Here is a 23,741-nt window from a genome sequence, read left to right as displayed (position 1 = left end):
TAAGGCAGATCGAGAAGAAGACACACTTTCATAAATAAATATTATCTCTTTAGCATTTTAGACAAATCTGGTTACGAACTAACCTCCTTCATCAGTGTGCAGCTGCAGCAGCAGATGAGGCCCTGAGCCTTTACGCGTTGCAGCCGTTATAGTGAGGTTGTAGGCTGTGTATGGAAGAAGGTCTGTGAGGATGAATGAGCTGTTGGGGATGTGTGTTGTGTTGGAGCCCCCAGGGCCAAACAGAGTGAGGGTGTACTCTGTTATCTCCCCATTGGCCTCAAGAGGGCGCTGCCACACCACTGCAATGGAGGACGATGACAGATTCCTGGTGGACACCAGCAGTGGAGCAGAACTAGGAACTAGAGAGAGAAACACACCCACATACATGTCAGTGTCACAATAAATACATAAGTCATGCTCCATATGGAAACATCCGTGTAGATAAACTCACAATCGTCATCCGTTCTCAGGTACATTGTGCTGGTGTGGTTGTAGGCAGGACCAGCACCAGTTGCTGGGGTAACAGTCACCACATAAGGGAAATATTTCTTAAGTTTGGTGAATAGGAAGACATTGTCATTTGTGGTATGCTTGATGGTCTTGTTGACAACTGGAGTCCCTGGTTTGGATTCGCTTGGGGGGGCACCAGCCTCTTGTAAGGTGAGCAGGTAGTATGGATGTCCGTTTGGCTCAAGGGGAGGGTCCCAGCTGACGATGATGGCCGTAGAGCTGAAGATCTGAGCAGTCAGGTTTCGGACCGAGTCACTTGGCACTGAAAAGGGAAACAAGTAGAATAGCGTTACTATTATTTACTACCAGTGACAACACCAGTGGAAAACTGTGAGGCTATCAGGCTGTAAATTAGGCCATCAATCAACTATGCACACTCTTGAGAGAAAATGAACAGCAGTACCAGCCATCATCATCATCATCATCATCATCATTATCATCATCATCTGTCACAAGCACCATCATAATCATTGACTGCATTGTCATAATCAACAAAATTAACAACAGCACATCAAGTAGAACAATATGGCATGATGTTATTTAAGCAACAAAGAAACACAGCAAAGTAAAATAATACAGTAAACAGACAAAGAAACAATAAAAAATCAACAGCATATTCAGAGACAAACTGAGGTTTTTAGGGGGGAACTGAACACTGAAAATCTTGGGAAAGAAAAGAGTTGAGGAGAAAATACTCATCCTTTTCACCGTCTCACTTGTCCAAAAATAACACATGGTACACAGAGTAGAATAAAAGGGGAGGTGAAGGGGAAAGGGGAGATAAAACTTGAGAGATCCGTAAGATGAGTGAGTGGATGTGAGGGGCCAGGTGTGTGTGGGGGTCTGAGCCTAGGGGAGTGAGCCCCTGCTGGGCTTGGCTGTACGGGAGAGACAAGGTGCCCTGGAGGTCCGGTACTTGGCTCAGAGTGGAGCAGCTAGAGCACAGGCAGAGATACAGAGTCAGTATGAGCAGTATTTCAGAGACAGAGAATACTTCACAAGCAAAATGTTAGCAAGATGAAAAATAAATCACAACATACAAATATGTACTACACTGCATGTGACAAAGTCTGTGGCGGCTGTCTGCACCATTTTTCCCAAAATCACATAAAAACAAAGAGATAAGCTTTATGTACACTTCACTTTTTTCTCTGTGGATGTCAAAAGGACTATGTACAACTAAAGATCATATGCAAATGTTGGTTCCCATGGCAACAATGCAATCATAGCATGAGCACAGCCTGTACTATCTCAAAGCATGTCAGGTTTTTTTTTTTCTCTGTGTCATCGTATCATAAGCGGTTCTGCACTCTCTTTCTCTTTTTCTCTTTGTTTTTTAATCCCTCACAACTTTTGTCGAGCTCAGCAAAAGGAAACACAAACTTCAGGACACAGTGTCACAGGCAAACGAAAATAGAGCCAGTTTGTCTGACTGGCTGTTATCGCCTTTTAACTAACAGGCAGAAAGTTATATCTTCAGAGTTTTTATGTAATTTTTTGGGGGGAGGAGTTAAAGAGTCTTGAAAAAAGTGTGCAGGCTTGCCTACCAGTGGGACTATGAATCACTGTATCCAGTAATTATCTGGCACCATGCGTTGCATTTTACATTGTCTATGTGTTTATGCTTTTTAAGTAATTCATGTTGGTCTATGCAGGATTATATGAGTGTCTGTGTGTGTGTCTGACTGACCGTCCTCAAATAAGGTTAGGGTTAGTGGCTCGCTCTGGACCCCTCCATCCCCCTGCAGTGTGCTGGAGGTCATCCACACGGTGTAGTTTGTGCCCCCAATCAGCCCAGTCAGAGTGTAGGAGAGGGCTGAATCAGGAGTGTCTGGGACAGGTAAGTCTGCAATGGGAACCCTCTATGGAAGAAAAAAAAGTGTCTGCACTTATTATGTTTCTCCACTCATTCATTCAGATTTTTGCTCACTTGGGGGCAGAGGAATATGCAGTAAACATCACATTGACATCATTGTGCATTGTATATTTGGCGTACAGTGAATTTTTTAAGATGGAAAGAATTGACTGCTGCTGGAAACAAGATTAACGAAAGCAGTCATTTCTAAAAACAAGGGGGAAAAAAATCATTGATTTGTGCAGCTTTAATTTGTCACCTGTCTGTATATTCTATATAGAATATATGTGGCTCACCTGCTCAGTCACCGTGTTGTTATAAGAGTAGTAAATAGTGTAGTGTATAATGATTCCATTGGGCTCAGTTGGTGGGTGCCACAGCAAGGTGACAGAGGAGGTAGTCACATTTGCAAAAGTCACATTCTGCGGGGGATCGAATGGTTCTGAAGGCCAGAGAGCATAGACACAACAGACACACAAATATTTAGGGAGTGCGAAAAACTTCATACAATGGCATAGTAAAGAAATTTTAAAAATTCTTAAATAATTATCAAGCACCTGCATCTGTGGTGGTAAAGCTGATGTAGATCAGCACTCCTCCATCTCCAAGTCTGGTCCAGCTGGAGACAGATGCATTGTAGCGACTCTCTGAGTCTACATTGATAACCACTGATGTGTCTGTCACATTCTGCCACAGCTCAGTCGTTTCATTCCTGACAAAGGGAGCAAGCACTTCTGTTGCAGTGTGTTCGGGGTTTTTTTCCCCAACAGAGAGACAAACAAACTGAGAGAAGTAGATTAAGAAACTCACCAAACTCTGACCGTGTAGTAGAGTATGTCTGAATTGGCTTCTAATGGTGGTTGCCATGACAACTCTACCTCATAGTCCGACAACTTCCTGGCGTGGAGGAACTGAGGAGGTGTGTCCGGGGCTGAGATGCAGGAGAAAGACTTTCCAGTAACATTGTACAAAAAGCAGTGCGGCCTGTCAATCCAGAAACTGAACTGATTTTTTAAAAGGGCGATTATGAACCTCAGACAGCCCATCAGGAAACAGAATATTGCGCTGAAATGAAAAACTGGTTAATTGTAATGACTCTGTTGTTTGTGCCTCTCAGTCCTGATGGCAGACACGTGTGTCACGTGGCATCAAATACCTGTGATGTAACATCATTAGCTTGAGCTGAAACAGAGAGATGTAACCGAGGAGGAAAAGACGAGAGCAAAGTCAGATTTAATCAGATGCCCTTCGAACTCAGTCGTGATGTAATCGTGCAGTGTGCTGCAACTGAGAACAAACCCTCCCCTTTCCTCCTCCCCTCTACCCGTCCCTCTCACCATCCTCCATTGTGGTGATGTTGAGAGGCTCGCTGCTGTAGTTTCCAGGCCCGACACGTGTGTGTGCTTGCACCATGACGCGGTAGTGTGCATACTTCCTCAGATGCGTGATGTGGATGTAGTTAGTTGGGGAGGTGAGGTTCAGGTAGTGAGTGGAGTTCCACAGCTCCAGGCTGTAGTGGGTAATAACCCCATTTGGCAGAAGAGGAGGCTGCCAGGTCACATTGACCTCACTGGGACTGACTGACTTATAAGCCACACCATATGGAGGACTGCCCGGGACTAGAGAGAGAACACATGAAGAGGCACCTTTTACTAAAATCTGAACAGTAGACGTTATGATTTAAGTTATTTATTGTGATATTGCGGTTTGGTGTGTGTATATTTGAGTGGGTGGACGCAGCCATCAACACACCGTCCTCTCCTGACAGCAGGTATAAAATATCTGACGTTTGGTTGCCGTGGCCGTAACGCGTGTACGCCCTCACAGACACGTTGTAGTAGGAGAAAGGCTTCAGGTTGCTCAGAGTGACTCTGTTAGTGGATGTGTTCATCAGTGCAGAGTAGGATTTGTTCTCATACAGGACTTCGTAATGTTGGATCACTCCATTGGCTTTCTCTGGTGCGGACCAGGCCAATGTGGCGGTGGAGGGGCTGGAGTCCTCCACAGTGAGGTTCTCAGGAGGGGAGTCAGGCTCTGAGGATGGGATGGACAATAAGCCAGAGTGATCTTTCATTGAATTAGATGTGACTGAATTGTCATCAAATGAAACATGATCAAATATAATAATCTGCAGCAACACAAAAAATATTGGTAATTTGATAACTACATAGTGAATGATGAATTAACTTAAATGTTTCATATTTAATGTCACTTTTACATTCATTCACTGACATTGGATTGTTGTTGGGGCCCAGTGTGAGATGCATGCCATGCATTTGTAGTTTAACAATGGAGTATTCATTTCATTGTACTTTTTAACCCACGTCAGATTTGTTGGTATTTTATATTGTCAAACGTTCTCTCTGATCTAAATGTTGTTACCTCCCCACCACTTATATTCAAACTGATCCTCTGAGCTTGTGTTCAGCACATACCGTCCTCTAAGGTGAAAACAAAGATGTCATCTTCCTCGGAAAGAGAGCTCTCTCCCACTGCTGTAGATGCAGCTACACGTAGCTTATAACCAGTATACTTGTCCAAATCTATACAAGAGAGCACAGATATTTAGCGACAGACCAGTGTTATAATATGATTATAATGACGGCTTAGCACTGTGCAGAAAAGGTGATCACTCTACCTGTTATCGTTATGCTGGTAGTGTTAATGAGCCACCTGAGGGCCTGATTACTGTGCAGTTTGAGGCCATAGACAGTATAATGTGTGATCCGTCCATTGGGGTTGAGTGGTGGGACCCAGCTCACTCGTATGGAGGTGGAGCTGATATTCTGATAAGACACTTCGAGTACTGAGCTAGGGACTGAGCAACAGATAGTGTACAATTACAAGACATTATTACACACAAAGACATTCCTATAAGCTGTTTTTATGGATATTAATTATTGCAAGTGGCATGCGACCACCCACCCTGCTCCCTGGTCTTCTCAGTGATATCAACTGCAGGACCCTCCCCAATAGTTGTGGAGGCAGTGACCCTGAACGTGTACTCGGTGAAAGGACTCAGATCAAACACCAGGTAAGACAACTCCTCAGACAAAACATCCATCACCTCCTCTCTCACTGTTACACCTGCAGCATGAACGCAGACACAGATGGACACACCGGATTTATCAGCACTGAAACTAACAAAAACCCTCATTTCAAGGGCTGCAGGACGTTAAGAGAAGCAGTGTTAATGGTCGGTGCTCTCTCACCTGTAGTACCAGACGCTGCTGCACTGCGTGTTGAAAAGTGTCCTGTGATTGATGCATCATGGGTGGACAAGCGCAGCTGGCCTGAGGTCAGGGCCAAGGTGGAGGAATCTGGGGTCATATCCCCACCGTGTGATTGCTTTGTCAGCCAAGGTGGAAGCGTAGCAGGCGGCATAGATGTGAGGGAAAATGCAGAAGGCCCAGAGGCTGTAGAGTCTGTGCTGTTGGGGTGTGAAGCAGAAGCGTAACTGGTGCTGGGATTCTCTGTGACCATGGATTCAGCAGTCGGTTGAGCATCGATGTTGGTCATGTGATCAGCGCTTCTTTCTCCAGGACGTGTGAGGCTGAAAGCAGTCACACCGGTGGGCAGTGTGCGATCAGAAATAGTGGCTGTGAAAGTCGGTGGTGATGTGATCAGCACAGCACTTCTCTTTTGCCGCCCTGGATCGTTGTGGACGTCAGGCTTTAGTGTCTCATCTTCATACAAATCAGTTGTATTCTAACATGAAAAAAAAAGATAATATGACTGTAGTTTTTGATTTCTACTGAATCGATGAGGAGGTTTTTATAGAAGTCCCAACACAGCACCAGTAAAGCACATTCTAGAAAAGTAGTATTTTTGAGCCACTGACCTCATGGGCTTTATCAAACCGTATAAACAACTGTTAATTAGAAAATGCTAGAGTACCATTGAACAATATGTTAATTTGTAAGGTTGTGGTGGTGTTTTTATTTTGAATTACATCATAAAAAGGGATGATGACAGCTTTAAAATGACTAGAAAGTATTTAATGGCTGTCAAATGGTTTAGTAGATTCACACAGATTTTCTTGGAGGGTAATGCTCTGACAAGAGTGGAGATTTATACTGTAAAAAATGTTTTAACGGACAGAAAGTGTATACGAGGATTAACAGTCAGTTTGATCCAACCGTTTCAAAAGAACTAGCTCTGCTGTTAACAATGAATATTCAACAGTATTTAGCTGTGATTTTGATAGATTTATGATACATAGCTGTAACGTCTGGCCTACCTCTTCTGCAGTCAGGGTGATGTCCTGCAGGAGAACAGCATCAACCAGAACCTGCAGTCTGTACTGGGTGATCAGACCGTTGGGCTGGGCAGGGATTCTCCAACTCACACGGATTGAAACTGAGTCTTCAGCCACTGCTTCCAAGTCCTGCACGGCACTGGGTGCTGCTCACCCAAAACACAAAAACAGAGGCAGATGGAGTTAGACGATGACCTCTAAAGAAGGAAACGCACACAAACAAGGCACCACACAGTCAAAACTGTGTGTTATCATTATTTTTGGCATGTGGTGTTCAGATCATATTTCTCAGTAACATTAAACTGAGGATAAACTGACTTTGGTCTTTAGACTCTTGGTTGGCAAAAACATGGCATTTAAAGACATCACTTTGGGCTCTGTGACATTGTGATGGGCTTTTTTTTCTCCACAATTTTCTGATCTTTAATTGACAAAACAATTATTTGATTAACCAAGAAATAGTAAGCAATGAAAATAATTAGCCCTGACTCATATTCATAAATGCAAAAAAAGAGATGTGCTGGTACAATAGTTTATAAATGGTGTCACCTTCAGGAGATGTAAATATATCCTCTTGCACTGCTGGACCCACTTCTCCAGCAGCTTTGGCTCGGATGACCACAGTGTATTTTGTGTAGGGGTCCAAATCACCAAAAGTGAACCGCATGTCTCCTGTGCTGCTCTCTTGCAAATATCCTGGAATGAAGAGGACATTGAACATTTCTACCAGTTTAGAGTTTGAGTCTGTTTATGCATGCATGCCAGTGTGTTTGAGAGTTAATATTCAGTAACCTGTAGGTCCGTGAAGGTAGAGCATGTAAGAGATTTTTCCTGTGATAATGTTGGGACTGTTCCAGGACACGGTGATGGATCTGGACGTCACGTTCAGTTCAGTGAAGTTTTGTGGTGGGTCCTCTGGGGCTGTCATACACATAAAGAATGACTTTCATACATGCAGTAAATACTGTATGTGTTGATAGCATTCTGATTCACACATTAAACAACGGCTACAACCTGGTTTGCTTCTTTTTCCACACCTGATTCTGGCATGCGGACCATAGTGGAGGCTATCTGTCCCTCTCCATCCGAGGTGAAGGCAGACACTTCGAATAGATAGGTAGTGAAAGGACGTAGCCGATCAACTCCTACTGATATGGGCACACTCCAGGAGGCTGCGGGAGGCACGGCGGAGAGGGTGATAGATGGAGCCGATGCTGTTATCTCCAGTGGACTGAGAGTCGCACGTGACAGAATATTGGCTGCATCCTAGACACACAAAATCAGACGGGACATACACAGAGGGAAAAGTAAATGAGGAAAAAAGATTTATAGCCTTATGTTGTACAGATTGTTGGGCTTGTGTCTTGGTAGCATCTACAATTGTGACAGGAAAACAGAAACAGTTCACAATAACGGCTCAGTAAAGAGGACAGGGGGTGTGAGTATAATGCAGTACATTGCAGTGAGGCAGCGCTACAGTCATGATGTCCTCTGCATTGACCTCCAGCATGCGGACTGTCTGCCCAGTACGAGCGTATTTAGCCTTGACAGCAAACTTTGTGATGAGGCCGTTGATGCGATGCGGCAGGAACCAGGTAACAACGACGAAGGTGTGGTTCTGAGCAAATGCAGTCAAGTTGGTCACCAGGCCAGGGGCTGAACGGAAAAAAAAAAAGCGCACACACACACACAGACACATACATACATACATACAGTACTGTTTACACAAAGTAAGGCTTCAGATTTTGAGATCATTATGCAAGTGTGCATGTGCATGAATACCCACGGGACTCAGCAGTCTTTATGTATAAAGATTTGCTGAAGGGTCCTATTCCACCTGGAAATGTGGCTGCTACCTAAAGGGACAGAGTGAGAGAGCTGGTTGGTGTTACTCATAATGAATAATTCATGTTCAGTCAATAGGGCAGTCATCAGAAACCGATTAGACGGTCATCACAGGCAATGATCACAACTGGAACGACACTCTGTTAGACGTGAATCAGTGATCCCAGTAACACATGAACAACAGGGAAATAACATTATACACCAAGTATGTAAACAGAGCTCAGCCTCTGAATTGCAGCCTTTAAAGGTTTAAATCAAATTAAATCAAATGAAATAGAATAAATTAAAATGAATGAAAACTAAATGAATAATGACGTGAAGATAAAAGAGCAATTTAGGTCTGATTATCAGGCTAATGGGGAATTTATCTAAATGGACAACAAATAATGCCACATTGATAACTTCAATTTGAAACATCAATTTTTAGCTTTCATTTGTGATATATTCAAACAGGAGCACCAAGAGATATTGCTGCATATTTCCCAAATATGTCAAAATTATTAATTACGAAGAAAATGATCTGTGTTTGTGGCTTGGCGAAGGATTTCCATCTTTTTTCTAATTGGCTTTAAAAATGCCAAAAAGTTCAAAATCAACCTCAGCCTAAAACTAACATAGTGTGGAATCAATGCCTCTTGGAAATTTCAATTAATTTAATTTAAAATACAAATTGGTAAAAGCCATTCTTCTTCCACTAATAATACTAAAAACGATACTAATATGGGCCGAAGAAGGAGAGAGAAGCTGTTCATGAACTTAGCTGTGTGCATAGATGAGATGTGGTAATATGATACATGCACCCCCCCCCCAAACCACACACACACAACTACAGTATGTGCAGGTATAATCACGACGTGTGTCAGTCTCTCAGTGTCCATTTGTATGAAGGTCATTGTGGGTTAATGAATTCTGAAAACTAATAAGCATGATCACATTCAAGCTCAGTGACAACAGACAGTGGAAAGAGCCAAGGCTGATCCATAGATCTGTTTACCTGATTAATAATGCAATCAGGATCAATTACCAGTATTCATCCAGATCAAGAGAATAGTCTGGTCCACATGATAATACAGGAGCACAGTTCCAGGAATATGCTTGTTACGAGACACACAAAAAGATTGATGGTGTTTGGGTGTGTTTTATCTATCAAATATGAATATCTAACTAATAATATACACCCATATCCAACACTGATATCTGTGTGTGTCAGTTATGCTATTTCTTTTATTCATAAGGGTTTTATTGTTTAATTACATTGTGTTTGAGTTCACTAAAGCAAATTCATACCAGCTACACAAGTTTTGAAGTCTATCCTACCTCAATGTGGTATGTAGAACCTGAAGTGAGGTCAGTGATCAGGATCTCTGGTATGTCCATGGTCTCGGTCACCTGTGCAAAGGTGGGATCAGGGTAGGGACACACCTCCTTGTACCTACAGATAGAATTCAGCAACGTTAAAAGATTTACACACCACAAAGTTTAAAAGGTACTTGTATTTTATTTGATTATGTTACAACTACTCCATTATTATATCATTATAGTAATATTGTGCTTTTTGCATATAACTCTTTCTCATACAGTAAAATTAGTTCATTAAACCTGATGTATTGTCTAGTGAAAGAATTTTCTACTAGAATTTTAGACTAGGGTTTTTTTAAAGGACTATTGTCTTATAAAATGAGAGTGAAAATAATCTGGCAGTACAGTAGAAATATTTCAACATTTATTTGTTTACATGATTTCAGGAAATCCACTTTTTTCTAATGTGCCTTTTTTTTCTTGTTGGGTTTAAATTTTAGAAAGGCTGAAATTTTTACTGTACTACGCAAAATTGGGGTTTTGCATAGTACATCCACATACATAGTACAATGTGAGGTATCCGTTATGAGAATTTCTGCAGATTAAACTGCCCACCACTCACTTAAGTAGTTCAAACCTCCTCAGAGACTCACTACAACAACATTTCTGGTCACACATTAATGCACCAGTCATAACAATCCAGGACATAGAGGCCTAAATAAATATAGAAACAAAGAGCATGTGATTTGTATGCGCTTTGCATGTAAGTGTTAGACTAAGCGTATATTTATATACACACTATGAAATTTATTTATATTTATGTATTTAGGAATTGATATGTATCTTTATGGTACTTATTTTCTTTATTTATTGGCATTTCCTCATTCTTAAATTTGACAGTTGTACATTTGGTAATTCTACATTTGATGTTTTCATGATTTCATGATGACTCAGCACCTGACTGATGGTTGCAACTGCAATTTTGTTGTCATACAAAGACAACGAAGGTCAAACTAAATCTTGTGAAATAACAAAGAATCACCTGATGACATGTCCATCAATATTGTTGGCATCAGGTGGCTTGGTCCAGGAGAGCAGAATACCATTAGAGCCCACGGGCTCTCCTTCTAGGTCTAAAGGTGGACCAGGAACTGAAAGAGAAGAAGGCAAATGTGTGACAGAGGATATGAAGAGAAGAGAGGAGAAGTCTCTCCTCATCCTCTCTTTCCACTCTACTTCATATAGCAGAAATCCCAAAAAGGGATCTTGATAAATAACAATTTCTGTGCATGAGAACTCCTCAGAACACAGTACTAGAGTCATTTGGAGAATAGTGTTGTTGTCCTTGGGGGACTGATCCTCCAAGTGTGTGTGTGTGTGTGTGTGTGTTTTAGCCGAACTCTGATGAATAAGGCCTCACACAGCAGTGGCATTTCACTGACATTCACTGCAGACCCATTCATCATGTGGTTCAAAAGCCCGGGCTTAAGTTACCTAAGAGGAATTAAACAGGGAAGGAGTATACCCACACACACCCACACCTACTGTACTAATTCCTTTCTGTCAGTGTGTGTGTACAAGCTCTATAGAGAAACTGAATTAAACAGCAGAGGGCAGACGAGAACCTGATGGCAGTTTAACACCCCAAAACAAAACCCATTCAAACAACAACAACAAACAGTGGGTGCATGTGCACGTCTCACCACTCTCATTAGTAGAGATCATGCGGCTGACTCCGGGGCTGATGTTGGCGGAGGCGGAAGCAGTGACCGTTACAGTATATTGTGTCCCCGGACTGACACTCACCACATCGGCCTTTGAAAACAGCAAAACACACCTGGTCACAACCTACATACCGAACAGTGAATCCCAACATTTGTTATCTGATGTACCTCTTCATCAACACCACCTGTCATATTCCAAATGTGTTTTCTGTCAGCCAGTCAATTAATTGACTAATTGTTTCAGCACTAATCAAGTATTCATTTTCCACATTCACAAATGACTCTTCCCACAAGTTTTTAAACATTTTTTCAAATTAGTTCAGCTACTCTATTTTAATCTTTTTCGGTAAAATTCAGTACTTCTCTGAAAAATCTCTGTACATAGAAGCAAGAATAAGTCTAAATTAATTAGTGAAAAACTGAAATAACCCTGAGGGCACTCAGCCTTCTGTTTTTATCTTGTAGCCTACTGAAGAATCACTGAAGAATCACCACAACTCTATTTGAAGAGGAGCCTTAGATCCTCAGCCATCTGTATCAATATGAAGGCGGGTGGTTGTGAATGGATGACAGCTTGTTTGTGCCTGTGATTGCACTGGTTTGTGTCTTTATAGCAGCTTATATCTGTGTGACAGAGGAAGTGTTGCCTGTGTTGCAGTCTTTTTTGATCTAGTGTGTGTTGCAACAAACATTTGCACCTGCAGCATTGAATATATTGGATGGCAATGCAACACACTACAACTTAATGTTGTCGCCCGGGAATATGACAAAGCATTTTCTGCATCTGTGCATGTCTTCCTCATTGTAGATGCTTTGGATTTTAAGTGGCTGCAAGTATGTGCATGTAGATACAAGAACGGTCTGTGAGTGTTACATTAATGTTCCGTATATCTGAATATAGAAGCTATTTATGTGCACACATGTGCACACATGTGAGTGTTGAATTCTTACCTGTGAGTGTACCTGTCCCCAGCAGAGTGTGAGCAGCAGTATGAGTGAGAAGAAGGCCATACTGGGTAGCAGAGTTAGCTTTACTTCAGACACTGCAGGTTAGAGGCCTCACCAGTAGAGCTGCATCCAGTGTTAGTGCACAATCGTTAGCAGTGGTCTACAGGTAATCCACTGAGTTGAACAGGAATAACTCCACGTCTAGTAGCTGGTTAGTGGCATGAGTAAAGGTCACAGGGTTAGTGGTCCAGACATTGGATTTTTCGGCTCTCGGCCTTGAGGTATTCCAAGATTTTTGTGTCTTGCCAGGGAGGGCAGTGGGTCCTTTAGCACAAGGCTAACGTTCTCCCTCTGGTCTCTCTCTTTCTCTCTCTCTCTCCCTCTCACTCTCTAGGGAGAGCTGCTTAAGCAAATGAATGATTCAGGGTTGAGCTCATGAGGCCAACTTAATAAATAATGAGATCTATTACTCAACTCTGTGCTCTGCGTACTCTGTGTGCGTGCTGTGTAAGGTTACATTTTGGGGGGTATCTGACACCTGGCAGCCGGGAAGAGCCAGTATGGGGCGGGATTTGGTTGAATGGGTGGAGAGATAATGTATGTATGTTTGTGTGCATGTAGTCTGTACATTCAGTATCATAACTCTAGTCTAGAGTGCTACAATACCAGGCTTCATCTCTTTACTGCACTTAATAAAACAACATTGATGGTATTTAGGTGGTTATAAGGTTATAAGTGTCTACAATGAGTTTATTAGGTGAAAAACTAAGTGTAAGCTCAGAAATGCCCTTGTTACTGCATCTGAGCAGTGTGTGTTCTACAGACAGTATCTGTGGTTACCTGAATGTATCCATCACGTGCAGGGTGCACTGTGACTTTTCCCTGGTTTGGTTGCAGGTGCACTTGGTAATGATCCACACACCCCACTGCTTCCTCCCAACGTAGCGCAAACGCACGTGCCGACACATTCACGACACGTACTCCTTGTACACGGGCTGGCACTCATGAAGGACAGGACAGGGAGAAAAAGAGTCAGTGAGGTGGTGAAAGTTTCAGTAATTCAATGAAGAAGTGATCGGGGCAGGTGATAGTAACGGGGCGTTGACCGGTGCAGCCCTTGTAATATTGTCTACCTGTGGTTACAGTCAGAAAGGCAGCACTCCCCGCCGTCACTCCTCTCACTCTCTCAGCACTCACGTTGTAGCTGCAGCCGTCCAACAGCCCTGTAACTATGGCAACTCGCTCTTCCTTGGGTATGGTGAGTGTAATTGCGACTGAGGTGTTGGCTACAGTGACTCTGTGGAAGTCAAACTCTCCAAATGCACTGTCCCAGTTAACAGAGACAAAAGAAGAGTTTATGTCGCCTAAACGCAGGGCACATAATCCGGCTGGGCCTGGAAAACAATTTTTGCAATTTTACACCTATATTTGTAATAAACTGCAATAGTTAATTAATGCATTCATGAGTGTCTCTTACGTGTGCTGAACTCTCTGTGGACTGACTGACTGGTGTCTGAGCCCAGCACACTTTGAATGCTGACAGCATAGTCTGATCCAGGGATCAAATCCTGGATCTCATAACTTGCATCCTGGACAAGTACCTCAGTCCCTGATTTCCTGTCCATGGGCAGCAGGCCAAAAACAAGCTGAGGAAAGCAAGAAACCTTCAGAGTCCTTTTTGGTCCCTTACAAAACCAAGTTCAAGTTGCTTTACCAATCCCCTATATCTACCAATGTCTCATTTATTTCTGTTAATGCGGGTTTGAACTGTGTGTGCATCCAACGTGCTTGGTCATTCTTCCTGGCCATGGCTCTACAGAGGTCATACATCTTTAAAGAGTTGGTAACCAAATCTGTGGTGTGCCGACAATGGTTGCTAAGCCACCAGGTGAGTGGGGGACCTGACGCAAGTGGCCTTCTTTGCCCTCGAGAAAGAAATTATTTTGAGTAATGTGCGCGTTAAGACAAATTACAAGTATGTACGTACATCTGTCTGGACGTTACTGTGATGTATCAACCTATAATGCCTGTGAATCCTTCTGTGAGTGTTACTTGGAGCTAGACAGACAAACTAGTATACATGTCTTACCTTGTACCCCTCCACCTGTCCTATTGGTGGTCTCCAGGTGACAAACACAGACGACACTGCCTGCCCTGAAAGAGCTATTTCCCGCGGCATCTCTGGGACTGGAGAAAAGATTTTCCATTAGCATGTGACACCACGTACTGACATGTAATCATCATCATCTGTCACGCTTGGTAATACACATGTGAATACAAGTGTGAAATGAAGTTTTCACTTTCTTTACAGATTCGCTTTAAATCAGCAGGGGCAGATACTGGAGATAAATTAGCAGTGACATCCAAACCTAATTTTGTATTTTTACTGTAATGTGTAACATTAAAATATCATAAGCATTATCACTGTGAAAGCACTTCTCAAACAGCGTTAAAAGCAAATACTAAAGCCAAAGACATGCATGCGTACATGCAATTTCCTTTTTAGCCGGTCCTTCTATGCCTCAGAGCTTGTACTTTAATTTCCACTGTGACAATGATTTATTTCAAACCACCATCCCACTCTGATACAATATTATAATATAATAAAATGTTATCAGTGAAGTGGATTAAGACTGGAACCAAATACAGAAAAAAGTAATTTCCTTTTTGTCTCATAGGTTACCCAGGAACCCGCACCTCCTAACAAAATATTTCTTTTTATTAATCTTCTGTCTTAATCTACTATTAATCGACTATTTATTTCCTGCTACATTAATTTTTTTTATCCAATTCCTTTTTTTTCTTCTCCATCCCACTCACTTGCACATGTAGGCATATACACACACAACAGATATGTGGTGCTGCATATGGTTAAACTTACTAGCATGGAGGCGCATAGTGACAGGTTTACTCCTTCTTTCCCCGCTGATGCTAATCACTTCAATTGTATACTGCCCTCCTGGAGCGAGGCCTTCAAAGCTGTAAGATCTGTAAACACACACAGCTCTAGCAGTCAGTTCATGTTATAAAAGAAAGTTGTGATCTGGCAATTGTAATTCCAGTCTCATTAAATTGTAATCTTTTGCGTTCTAGCTGACAGAGTGAGACTGACCTGCGATCCTGATGATTAATGATCAGCTCTTGATTGGATGTTCTGTTTTTGATTGACAGGATGAGTCCGCTCACCACTCCCCTGACCGTTCTCCAGCAAATGCATATGGATGATGTGGTTTTATTGACAAGAGACAGCTCCACTGGGCTGGGAGCTGGTGCATAAAAAAGCATTACACGTAGCTGTTAGAGTAGAAAAACTGAGCTGTGTGTGTTTGTGTGTTGTGTGTGTTTACCTGCAGTGATGTTGATAGTGACAGGGGAACTGTCTGTGAAGGACTCTTTCTCTGTTCGTACTGCAAATTGGTAGAGTCTGCCTGGAGTCAGATTAGAAAATGCTGCACTCTGACTGAAAACCTTCTGTACCTGTAGCGCACAAATGATATAACCAAAGAGGGTGACTAAGAGCCTCAATTATAGTTCTTACAGTAACAGCATTAGGTAGAGAAGAAGATGGAAAGTTATTGTTTAATACATAAAATCCCACTATGTGCTGTTCCCCTTCAATCTCCCCTGAAGCAACTACTGAGCAGTGCTTTGCAATTCATTTGTCATTCCCGTGGGTGCAGCTCTTTCTCCTTTAATTCTTCATCCAGACTTTGACAGGTAGTCTGGGAAAACTGGTAGCTGGTAGCATCAACAAACCTACTCCTTCACAAGTACAGGTGAATTTAAAGTTTGATGTGACTTTTTTTTATTGTTTACCATGTGCGAATGGTCACAGTTGAGGCAGATGACTTCGTAGCTGTGAGCCTGCCCTTGTGCCGGATCCCAGAGCAGCTCTATGGATGAATCCGTCACCACGCCCTCCCTCACTCTGCTTGGAGGAGCCAGACCTAAAATCAAAAACCATATCTCACAACCCACACTGTAATTATTCCTCTAAAATCCCAAACATACTAATCAGATTTGGTTGGGGATTTTTTAAATAACCTGCAGATTATGTGATAATGCTTAATTAGCATATAACAAAAAGGTGAATCGTTACAGAAATGCATTTGTTTGTGGCGTTCAAAAAATGCAAACATCAAACTTATTCAAAGTTATCATAAATTGTTTTAAAATAACAGGGTGAAAAACATCACATAAAAGTTTTATATCATTTAAAAAAAATGACATAAAAGACATGACATGTAAATCTTAAGTCTCCAGGCTGTCTGCCTTATTCTAATTAACACAATGTTGAGTTATCACTGCTAGATCTTAAAAAACATAACCAGCAAAATGATGCCAATATTAGAGCGGATATTTCTAATCTAATTGCTGCCATCTGCATGAGATGAAGAGGTGAAAATTATTTCTAATTAGCAGCAAGTGAGGATCGCTACAGTTGTACACCGATGATGAGAAGAAAAAAAAACATAATTGGTCTCCAGATACACAATACAACATGTAACAACTAAGAAGGCTTAAATTCAGGCAGGAAATTTAAAAATCAGTATCAGCTGTAGGAGGCCACACAACAATAGACTCAGAATTATGGGTTATTGTCATCAGCAGACAATCTGTTTTTTTCATATAACTACAAAAATATATGATATTAAATCATTTATCACTAACTGAGGCACAATGACTCTCGCCAAAAGTCAGCTCAGATTGGCTCCAGCCCCCCCCCCCGCAACCCTGAAGGATAAGCGGTATAAACAAGGAATGGATGGATGAATGAGCCGCAATGAGATCAGCTATGACTGTGAAGCGACTGGGTTTCAAGTGACATTTATCTGTCATCAGTCCTTCAAAATAGAAAAACATTAGATTCAGAGATGCTATGACCAGGAGGCTGCTAATGGACCCACTATATTGTGAGTTCATTAAAGTGGATAGGACTCCTTATGTTTATGTTGACACCTGTGCTGTCGTTGGCCATCTGACTAGTATGTCTCTATCAGAATAATGTGTGCTAGTATTAGCAGAGGTAACTCACTTGTTCTAACGGGGCGGGTGTAGTAAGGTGGTCCCATCTGCTCTCGGCTGGTGCTGTACACCCTGAGCTGGTACTCGGAGCCTGGACTGAGGTTGCTTAAAATTATGAAACGAACGCCGGTGGGGAGGGAGTACCAGCCACATGTGTATCCACACAATCCCTCACACACACTGTCACACATGCCTGGACATACACACACTTTCACCCCATCAATCAGACCCAGCTGTGGATGCTGGATGTACAGCTGTGCAGAGTTTGTGCCCACTGAAATAGGGACTGCTACTTGAACTGGCATTGGATCTGCACATTCAGAGGGAGAAAAAGAGACAAATATAGTTTACAAAATGACTAGTATAGTAAAAACTGTCTACAAAAATGTCTACACAGTTAAAGGATAACTTCAGGATTTTTAAGTCTGTCTTAAAATAAATGCCAAGTGCCCATATGAATGCTGAAAAAGGTTATGCTTGCTGTAATTATTCCCCCTGTTCATACTGGCTATGGAGGACAAAATCCACAGCCCCCATTCTGTCAAATGTGCATTCAAAAGTTTATCTGAAGCTTATATGAGGCTTTTGCTTCTTTTTTGTTACTATCCCTTCACTGTAAATCAACACGACTACCTCAGACTGCTAAGGCCTCGGATTAGCTTCAGATAAACGTTTGAATACATTTGCGAACAAAACAAGGAAAGGAAAGTATTTTTTACTGGCCTGTATAAACAGGAGGAATGATTGCAGTGAGTAAAAGTTCTTTCAGTGCTAATATTTGAATGCATTTGAGGGCAGTATCCCTGCTTATCTTACTGGTGGTGTATATGATGCTGGTCCTCTTGCTCCTGTCCGTTCTACTTAGTGAGACCACTCCAACTTCATAAGTCTGACCTGGAGTAAATGTGCCCAAATGAACACACACAGACTCGTTTAGCCAGTGTGCTTCAGGACTAGACTGGTTTATCCACAGTGAAGTTAGAGTGGGGCTAATGAGTGGGTGGGATGTGATACAATAACCATCTGGTGGGTTGTCAGGTGGATTGGTCCAGCAGACTGTCAGATTTCCTGTCGTGCTCAACGCCACAAGACCACTAGGTGCCTTCATGGCTATGAGACACAAAAGTAGAATGTTATTTTGTTGAAAACTAATGTGGGTCACAGCAAAGATATGTCAAAGTTCATACTGGAAATTATTAAACATCTCCAACTTAGCAAGACAAATTAGTAAATGTATATTTATGCAGACTGTATTCAAAATAGAGCCAGTAGACACAGACATAAATGGATGCAACTAGATGTATTTGGCAAAATGGAGATTACAGCCAAGATTATGCAAAAATACTTAGAAAACCAAATGAGTTGATTTGATCAGATTAGCACAATTCATTAAGTCAAAGACAAGTCTACTAAACCCATTGCCTGAACCTTTGGTGCGAAGATTAAGATGTTAAGCTGCTTATTGAAATTACTATTACTTCATGCAGGAAATCCTCAGCATTTATCTTGAGAGGAAGCTACCTCACTTTTTTAATCTTGTGATGAGGTGGTGTTGCCTCCCAGAAGTGAAGACACCAGTCAGATTGACAGCAAAATGGCTTCAACTTTACAAAAAAAAAGTCCAGTCAAATCTCAGTTGGTATTGTACTGCCTGGGTGAATAAGATGATCGATAGTGTAACCTGACTTTTGCGTAAATTGTGAAGTTTGTATTTGAACATTTAGCTCTAATTTTCTCACAACATTTTCCAGAAATGGAAATGAAACATATAAATTGTGAAAACTACCACTGGAAACATGAAACATTTCCCACCACTGACTTGTATGCATGTATGCAGTGACAGGGCACATTTTAGTTAACTGAAGTAAACTAATCAATGGCCATTTAGCTGCTTCATTTTCAGGGTCCTGGTGTTGCATATGCTGACTCACAATGTCAGGCCTTACACGGACACTTAAAATGAACAGAGCCATCATTAATAGTTATTAGTAACACTTTTTTGTGCTTTTTCTATTATGACAAGAAAAACTGTCTGCCATGAAAAAGGCCTGTTACATGCTTACCAGTCTGTACAGTCACAGCCGCCTGTCCACAGCTCTCTATCCCATAATGGGTGAGCGTGTAAACTTCAACTCTGTATTTCCTGTGGGACTCCAGCCCTCCAATCACAGCAGTGTACGACTGCAACCCACCAGTCTCAGATAACATGGAGATGTTGCGCATTCCAACTATCCTCTCCTGTCTAGAGGACATGTCCACATAGCGCACAACAAATGTCCATCCAACCCTTAACTGTGCAGCTGTGAGCATCCAGTGGACACTAATCTGACTGACGGTGATGGGGCCGACTGTGATATTTTGAGGAGGAAGAGGTCCTGCAAGAAAGAGAACATAAACGTTTGAAGCTATATCTGTTAGAAGAAGATGTTGCTTGTGTATGACTTATGTGTGACAGGTTGTCAGCAGACTCACTGGTGTGCGCTGTCCGTGTTTGTCCCAAGCTCCAGGTGGAGCCAGCTGGGTGAGAGGCTCGAAGGGTGAAAGAGTAGACACTCCCTGGAGACAAACCTGCCACAGTTACCCCTCTGGAGGAATGGGATATGGGGACCTTGACAATTTTTTTAACACTGCTCTGGCTCTGTGGCCTCTTTGTGTCCTCTAACTTCTCGCCTCCAGATTCTTTACTTTGTCTCGACTCTCCATTTCCCTCCTCTTGGTACTGGAGGAATATCTCAAAAGATGACAGATTAAGTGAGTTCGAGGATGAGAGGTCACTCCAACGAAGCTCGACCTGTTGCTCTGTCACCTGGACCAGGTCAAAGGAGAATAAGGCAGGGACTGGAGGGACTAACAAAGAGGGAAAAGTGTTATGCATTAGATATTTACCCTGAGAATGAACAACAACATGGGTAAAGAGTAGTGACAATCAAAATTTAGAAAATATGTTTATAAAAGTCCATTGATCATTTAAACAAGTGACATTTTAAGGGTTACTCCTCTGAATTGTCAAATCATGTTTTTACAGTAAATGCTCTGGTTAATAAAGATTTAATACACAAGTTATTTACTCTGGTACTGGCAGATGAAGGGTAGGGGGATGTTACAGAAGAATGGAGTGAGAAAGTATCCTGGTCCTGTAGCATTTCTCTGAAGGGCAAAACAGTCTGTCTGATTGGCTGGCAGTGTTGACATCATAGCGTTCGTCAAGTTATATGCTGAGCCATCAGACCAGAGAGGCCTTCCCTCCTCCTGTGGAAAGAGAGAAGAGAGACATTATGCACTGTGCTGTATACAAATAAGAGACATCATCAGCTTACTGCCAATAAAGTGAAAGTAGCAAAAACAAAACTCCTCTCTAAGGAGTTGACAGCTGACACACCACTCTTCCTGTTTAGATAGTAAATACTGTGCCTGGAAATTATACAATCCAGCATCAAGTCTAAATACCTTTATGGTCTTACTGGTCTGAGATTTTATGACAGAGGATAAACCACAATATGTGAAAACCTCACTGCAGGCTTTGGTCAAGGCAAGAAAGCTGTCATTTTGGCATGAAAGGCTGATTTTGAAATGCTATAATAATTTTTCATCTATCACATTAAGCCTCTGTTCCATTTGCTAAGTATATATACTATAACTATAAAACTATTTTGGCCATTTTCTCAAACATATCATGGTCATAATTCTCTAAATGTATAGTATGTAAAAAATGTTCTCATTATTTTACACACAAAGAATCATAAAGGAGTATCATTTAGTGCTGAAAGTGTGGCAAAATGTTTTCAAATCTATTGTCCTGCACTTTCCACAGATTCCTTCATATCCTACAGGACCCAAGTCTGCAAGATTTTGACAGTCTTGCAGGACTAAATAACTTTAATTTTGAATCAAAAGATTGTTATTCATCAAAATTCTCAAATGTGATCCGCTGTGAGAAACTGTTATTAAATAATATATAAATATGAATATTTTCAAAGAAATATCAGCTATTCCAACAATATAAAAAAATAATAATCAAAGTCATGGTGCAGTCAGTACGTTATTATTTAATATGCCTCAGTGATATTCACCATAGTGCCTCTCCTTAAAATGTGTTTATGTAGTGAGGCTACCTGCTGGTCATTGAGTCCAGTCCACAGCAGCAGCAGGTTATTGTGGCTCAGCAGGTGAAAAGATATGAAGAGCAGATCTTCCAAGGACTTCAGGTCAGCCAGGTGACTTCCAGCTGCCAGGTCTCTGCAGCTGCTCTGGGCATCACGCCAGGTTAAACCTGTACTTCTTACACTGTAGCAGCTTTTCCCTTTGGCCACCCAGCCAGGGGGGCACTGAGCTGGAGGCAGAAATTATCATCAACTAATACAGAAAGTTTCCACTCTGCCTGCAGTTGATTCTAAGACTGATGATCAAGTTGTGGCTGTATGTTTGTGGAAAAGTGAAAAAGCAGTGCACAATACCTGTTTCCATGCCAATGCTGAGTCTCTGCATCAAGATCATGTTGAGGTGTTTGAGGACTGTAGTCACCACAAATTGGGCCTTTAAGCATGTCCCAGGCTGGAGACCTTTCACTGTGTACTGAGACTGTGCCCCTGATGAGTTTATATTGAAGACCTGAGTGACAGATTGCATGTGAGTGTTGTATAGACTCAAGGTGGATCGGCTTTGATGTCCGTGAAGTCTCCATGTCAGGAGAGCAGTAGTCGTCGAGCTGTACACGTGAAGGGAGGACTGGGCCGCTGGAACTGGACACAAATACAGAGGAAGCGGAGATTAATTAGCATTCATTCGTGAGAAAGTTACTTTTTTTTTCCCCACTCAGACACTCACTAAGGTGGAAAGTCTTTGCCTCAAGGGTGGTATCATTTCTGCTGGCTCTCAGTGTGATGTTATAGCCTCTTGGGTCCTCAATCAGTCGCAGTGACATTTTGCAGTCAGGGGAGCATGTTGAACATTCGATGGGCTCCACATACACCTGCAGAGACATTATGACAAATAATGTAGTTCTCAACCTAATATAACTGAACCAGAGTGTATCTGCCATTATCACCTGTACTAGAGTTCTTACCGGATGGTTACTTGCAGACCTGCAGGTGACTGTGTAGCTGTCTGCATTTTCAGTGGAAGGAAAGGCCTGAAACACAACTTCAACCTCCACAGGGTTTAAATGCTGTTCACAAATCAGACACACAACCTGAGGAAGAGGAAAGTGGTCAATGTCACAGAAGCCAGCCATAAACAAGCTTAATGGATATTGACTACAAACTGCTGTACAGAGAGCTGGAAGCTCTGCAGGCTTTTATCTTACCTGATATAAGCTAGCAAGTAACCACAGACGCTCTGTTCCACCCATTGGAAATGTCACTCCATCTCACCAAGCAGTCACTGATCCGCTTTGATAACATACAGTCACATCCAAGGCGACAAACAGCGGGTCCTGGCTGTGCTTCCACTCATTGGTAGGCTCATGAGTAAACCCACAACAGCTGTGCGTAAACAGGGGTTGTGGAAAGTCCCGAACTGTCTGAGTCGCTGGCGCACAGCTGAGGGTCAAAAAGTTTGTGAAACAGTTACAAAACAGTTTGTAACTTTTAAAATGAAAGTCTCAAAAGTGCGAGGGAACGAGGGAACTCTCCACTGGTTTTTATTTTAGTTTTACGCAGCGCTCGGACTTTGAATTTAGCGCGCACTCAAAAATCAGCGTTGAATGGCTGTGTTCCGCTAGAAGCAAACCCTTAAGACGGAGAGAGAGAGAGAGAGAGAGAGAGAGAGAGAGAGAGAGAGAGAGACTGTGCATGTATGAGTTCAATCCAATTTGTTCTGGCTCTTTGTTTGGATAAGAGCAGTTCACCATGGAAACCGAGGACACATGGCCACTCCAGACTGGGCTCCTGAGGAGAGCAGAGGTGGGAGGCTGGGGATGTGGGGCATACTGAAGGGAAGAGGAGGGAGATTGAGATGTGCTCAGTGGGCAAAGCCACCAGCTTCATGCCTTCTGGATGAGCAAAGGTCAGCCAGCCAGTCACAGCAGAGAGGTCCAAGATTTTGTTTTCAGTTTCTCTTGAGTTCCTCTGACCTCTAAAATAAACTTGTGGTGGAGAGAATGGTCGAGTTGGGACGTGGGGTGTGGTGCAAGTACTGGGCCACGTGGAATGACAGGAATGTGAGAGGAAGAAATGACTGATGGACAAAGAGTTGAGTGCACTGAGGGGTTTCTGTTATGAAGAGGTGACTCCCACAAAGCAATAACCCCTCAGAGTAAAACACAAACACACGTCAGCAC

At 42.2% G+C, this 23,741-nt stretch overlaps 1 protein-coding gene across 1 annotated transcript in view; it reads right to left on the bottom strand.

Moving 5' to 3' along the window:
* The window catches only part of ptprq (protein tyrosine phosphatase receptor type Q), a 36,855-nt gene extending 13,407 nt beyond the window's left edge, over positions 1–23,448 (bottom strand). Inside the window, exons 1-40 of the mRNA XM_070830358.1 lie at positions 23,310–23,448; positions 22,767–22,828; positions 22,527–22,652; positions 22,289–22,433; positions 21,919–22,203; positions 21,577–21,794; positions 20,533–20,713; positions 19,937–20,311; positions 19,528–19,839; positions 18,281–18,574; positions 17,475–17,774; positions 16,256–16,386; positions 15,787–15,916; positions 15,552–15,705; positions 15,321–15,427; positions 14,529–14,626; positions 13,917–14,085; positions 13,573–13,833; positions 13,280–13,440; positions 11,471–11,582; positions 10,810–10,918; positions 9,786–9,900; positions 8,410–8,479; positions 8,080–8,279; positions 7,661–7,889; positions 7,416–7,544; positions 7,173–7,319; positions 6,606–6,772; positions 5,578–6,073; positions 5,291–5,452; positions 5,004–5,183; positions 4,801–4,908; positions 4,118–4,399; positions 3,703–3,984; positions 3,176–3,296; positions 2,973–3,077; positions 2,662–2,809; positions 2,201–2,372; positions 452–772; positions 84–359 (exon numbers count right to left, since the gene is read on the bottom strand). Of these exons, the coding sequence (XP_070686459.1) occupies positions 84–359; positions 452–772; positions 2,201–2,372; positions 2,662–2,809; positions 2,973–3,077; positions 3,176–3,296; positions 3,703–3,984; positions 4,118–4,399; positions 4,801–4,908; positions 5,004–5,183; positions 5,291–5,452; positions 5,578–6,073; positions 6,606–6,772; positions 7,173–7,319; positions 7,416–7,544; positions 7,661–7,889; positions 8,080–8,279; positions 8,410–8,479; positions 9,786–9,900; positions 10,810–10,918; positions 11,471–11,582; positions 13,280–13,440; positions 13,573–13,833; positions 13,917–14,085; positions 14,529–14,626; positions 15,321–15,427; positions 15,552–15,705; positions 15,787–15,916; positions 16,256–16,386; positions 17,475–17,774; positions 18,281–18,574; positions 19,528–19,839; positions 19,937–20,311; positions 20,533–20,713; positions 21,577–21,794; positions 21,919–22,203; positions 22,289–22,433; positions 22,527–22,652; positions 22,767–22,828; positions 23,310–23,448 (7,579 nt within the window). The remainder of the gene's footprint in view (positions 1–83; positions 360–451; positions 773–2,200; positions 2,373–2,661; positions 2,810–2,972; positions 3,078–3,175; positions 3,297–3,702; positions 3,985–4,117; positions 4,400–4,800; positions 4,909–5,003; positions 5,184–5,290; positions 5,453–5,577; positions 6,074–6,605; positions 6,773–7,172; positions 7,320–7,415; positions 7,545–7,660; positions 7,890–8,079; positions 8,280–8,409; positions 8,480–9,785; positions 9,901–10,809; positions 10,919–11,470; positions 11,583–13,279; positions 13,441–13,572; positions 13,834–13,916; positions 14,086–14,528; positions 14,627–15,320; positions 15,428–15,551; positions 15,706–15,786; positions 15,917–16,255; positions 16,387–17,474; positions 17,775–18,280; positions 18,575–19,527; positions 19,840–19,936; positions 20,312–20,532; positions 20,714–21,576; positions 21,795–21,918; positions 22,204–22,288; positions 22,434–22,526; positions 22,653–22,766; positions 22,829–23,309) is intronic.
* Between the last annotated feature and the right edge of the window lie 293 nt (positions 23,449–23,741).

This window comes from Pempheris klunzingeri, chromosome 5 (genome assembly GCF_042242105.1).
Source record: "Pempheris klunzingeri isolate RE-2024b chromosome 5, fPemKlu1.hap1, whole genome shotgun sequence".
Classification (NCBI taxonomy): domain Eukaryota; kingdom Metazoa; phylum Chordata; class Actinopteri; order Acropomatiformes; family Pempheridae; genus Pempheris; species Pempheris klunzingeri.
The sequence above is the reverse complement of the archived record's forward strand: the minus strand, read 5'-3'. Positions and strand labels throughout refer to the sequence as shown.